Genomic DNA, 3282 nt, shown 5'->3' with positions numbered 1-3282 from the left:
CTCTGTCTCTCTCCACCTTGAAAAGTTAGCTAGTACCCATCAAATCTTATTAGGCATTACTTTTCCCCATTGAATGGCATTCAAGGTCACAATGAAGTGCACTCTCATAGAAGATAAAGTTGGGCACCTTCTGTCCATGTGAGAAGATGAAGTTGGGCACTTTTTCTCTCCATGAGAGTGTCCAAGACCGATAGAAAATGAAGTTAGGACCTTATGAAGTTGGGCGCTTTCTCTCCATGAGAGTGTCCTCGTGCATAATGGGGTACCATGAGAGTGTCCCTCCATGCATAATGATGTATAAAGAGAGGTGGACATGGGAGACACATTAACAACCACCTAGAAATCATGATTGTTGGGCGATCACTCTCGTTGTGTGGTCGATTGTTATTGACCAATAGTCTCCATGTCTTTGTTAATTATCGTTTCTTCTTTCACAATCCACACAAACTTCCAAACAATCACGTAGGTTGTGAGCGACCCACCCTTCGATGATCGATCATTTCCCTCCCACTCGACTTCTCCCTTTTAGCTACTTAGACGTCGGTACCTTGTCCTTCACCTCAATTCCTCTGCTTGCTGCTTTCTCGGATATATTCCTCCACAATTCGATCTTCCTTGCGCACTGCTGACACTTCACAATTGTCTCTACCGGGCCCCGTTTACCACCCTTATCTCCTCTCCGTCGACTTCCTATGCCTCCCGGCCCACTACTTGTCCGATCCTTCACTGCCTTTATCAGTACAAACGAACTACTTTAATGCGCCTACCTCATCTTTGTCTCACCCACAAGAAGCAAAGTCTACGCCCACTAGAATTAGCAGCGTTCGAGAAAGAGAACTAGCAACTTCCTCCCACAATGCATGCCCTAGCTAAGATGCGCTCTGAGCAATTGGCGAGCCAGGAATCACTTTTGCGTATCAATCCTTCGTACACAGTATTGGAATCGGAAGTTTGATAGTGTATATACGGCCGGTCCATGTTTTTAGTAGATGCGCTTCGGTCTGTGAATTCAAGTTGGAGCTCTTCCTCGTAATGCTGCGCATGAGGGATACACAGGCTACTGTACATTATAGCACTCTGTATCTGCGAAGACATAATCAGGGGCTTTCCGATAACCGTATATCCCATGAAGATAATCTCATTGAGATAACTCGAGCTGGAAAGCCCGGAAAATGGAATGGCACTAAACTCAGGAATCTTATGACCAGGTTGTTTACTGTCATGTGTTTTCTTGTACTCATAATTAAGCAGGCGAGATGTCCTTCGATAGCCAGCCTGATTGCTGTCGAAGAAAGGTTGATATCGTTCCTAAGAACAGAAGCAGGTTCTCTCTCCCGCCTGGGCTCTCTCCCTTTCAAACCCACACATACAGAAAAGGTTTCTCTAGAAAAAATGTATTCGTCTTTGAGATGCTGATCACGTTCTTGCAGGACTGTTAGATGATGGCGAAAACGAGGACGTTTCCGTGCAATCAGGTAATGACACCTTTCCGAAGGCACCTTAAAAGATTCACATTTTGTATAAGAGGCTCGATATCGAAACAAGGTTGAGTCATTACTGCTATGAGTACGGACAACGCGGGTACTGGGTTCTCATCCAAAGTATTTGAACCGTTTTTCCTTCATCAGACTGCGACTACAGCAAGGGAAGATGGGTCAGATCCAATCGGGGGGCTCCTTATTCGGGCAAGGAATGCACTCGATGGCTTGCGCTTATGTGGGCATGTAGATTAAGTAATCGAACAGATTTCGATTATGAAAACTTCCATTGGCAGCCCGATGACTGCGATCTTCCTGTACTCAACCCGAGAAAGTTTCTACGAAGGTGAGCTCTTACGGCGAAGTGCAACTGGAAAAGCGTGCTATGGTCTATGGCTATGGAAGGAATTTTGTCTTTATTGTTTAAGTTCCTGTGACGGAGAGCATATTGATTTATCTGCGATGATTCCTTGGACAGGATGCGGAGCAAGAGTATCGCCTTTATTGGCGATTCCTTAGGAAGACAGCAGTTTCAATCGTTAATGTGTCTCCTTACGGGAGGAAGAGGCAACGACAGGGTTCAAGACGTGGGTGGTGAATACGGCTTCATTGTGGCTTCCAAATCCTTGCGACCAGCTGGTTGGGCGTATCGTTTCGAAGCCACCAACACAACGGTTGTGTTTTATTGGTCTGCAACTCTCAGCGATCTTGAACCTCTCAACCAAAGCGATCCTTCGAGCGAAGTAGCAATCCATATAGACCGGCCGCCCGTGTTCTTAACAGCAAACCTCCATAAATTCGACGTACTCATCATCAACACGGGGCCTCACTGGAACCCGGGAAAGTTCACCAAAAACAAGTGGAAGATGCACGTGCAAGGAAAGGCGCTGGGCTCGGAGAGCGAATTTGTGCAGGATATCAATCAAGCATACAACTTCACGGTGCATAGAGTGGTAGGATGGCTACAAGGAGAAATAGAAAGGGGAGCTGGAGCAACTATATTCTACAGGACACAGTCTCCACGCCATTTTTTTCATGGCGACTGGGATTCAGGAGGGCGATGCGATAACACAAAACTGAGCTCTGGAGGCAAGAGAGTGATGAAGGGACCATTGAGAGATACAGCAGCAGAAAGCGCAGTGAGAGGGAGCAACATAAAGCTCATCAACATAACCTTCATGTCTCAGATGAGAGATGAAGCCCATATTTCCAAATACACCTTGAAAGCCAAGAATGGTTCTCAAGATTGTTTGCATTGGTGCTTGCCTGGAGTGCCAGACACATGGAACCACATCCTCTCTGCACTCTTGTAACATTAATTACGTTTTTTGGGTCACACCTCGGGTGGTTTCGGTGTTTGTAGAAACCACCCGAGCTTTGTCAAACTATTATAGGAGTAGTTTGATTGCAACAATGAAGAGATGGTGTGGATCCTACATGCTTCAAATGAGAGCTATAGTGGGATCCTCATGCTCGCTTATTTTGTCCTACTTCAACTTCCCTTGTAAGTTGTGGCTCTTTCAACTCACTCATAGCTCACGACTCCTTAATATTTCTTTGCTACTCACTCCTTGAGTGACTTTGCTCAATAGAATCCTAGACTTTTTCTATCACTAAGTGCTTGATCTCTCAGAGTTCGAAACTACAATGCACTCTACAATTTATTCCCTAAGTTCACTCCAGTGACCTTAGTCTTAGACTAGGTTCTCTAGTGCTTAAGTGTGTGCAAGCTCAGAAGCACCCCTTTGCAACTGAATGTGTGTTGTATTCATAGAGCAACCTCCCTACCTAATAATCTTGAAAT

The 3282-nt window shown here is 45.4% G+C and overlaps 1 protein-coding gene across 2 annotated transcripts; it reads left to right on the top strand.

The window, feature by feature from the left end:
- Positions 1–611: 611 nt before the first annotated feature.
- On the top strand, positions 612–3015 carry LOC147905000 (protein trichome birefringence-like 14). Of its 2 annotated transcripts, none has more exons than XM_087396354.1 (4): positions 612–1324; positions 1440–1475; positions 1629–1824; positions 1957–3015. In XM_087396354.1, exons 1-4 carry the CDS (start codon positions 1033–1035, stop codon positions 2789–2791), a joined length of 1359 nt encoding a protein of 452 aa, XP_087252480.1. In that variant the 5' UTR covers positions 612–1032; the 3' UTR covers positions 2792–3015. The 2 variants fall into 2 exon arrangements, with proteins under 2 accessions (XP_087252480.1, XP_087252472.1); XM_087396346.1 differs by having other exon boundaries at positions 613–1324; positions 1431–1475.
- Positions 3016–3282: the final 267 nt, after the last annotated feature.

The sequence above is a fragment of the Dipteris shenzhenensis genome, chromosome 2, assembly GCF_047967505.1.
Source record: "Dipteris shenzhenensis isolate YYH24624 ecotype China chromosome 2, Dip_SZ_1.0, whole genome shotgun sequence".
Taxonomy (NCBI): Eukaryota; Viridiplantae; Streptophyta; class Polypodiopsida; order Gleicheniales; family Dipteridaceae; genus Dipteris; species Dipteris shenzhenensis.
This window is presented reverse-complemented; position numbering and strand designations above follow the sequence as displayed.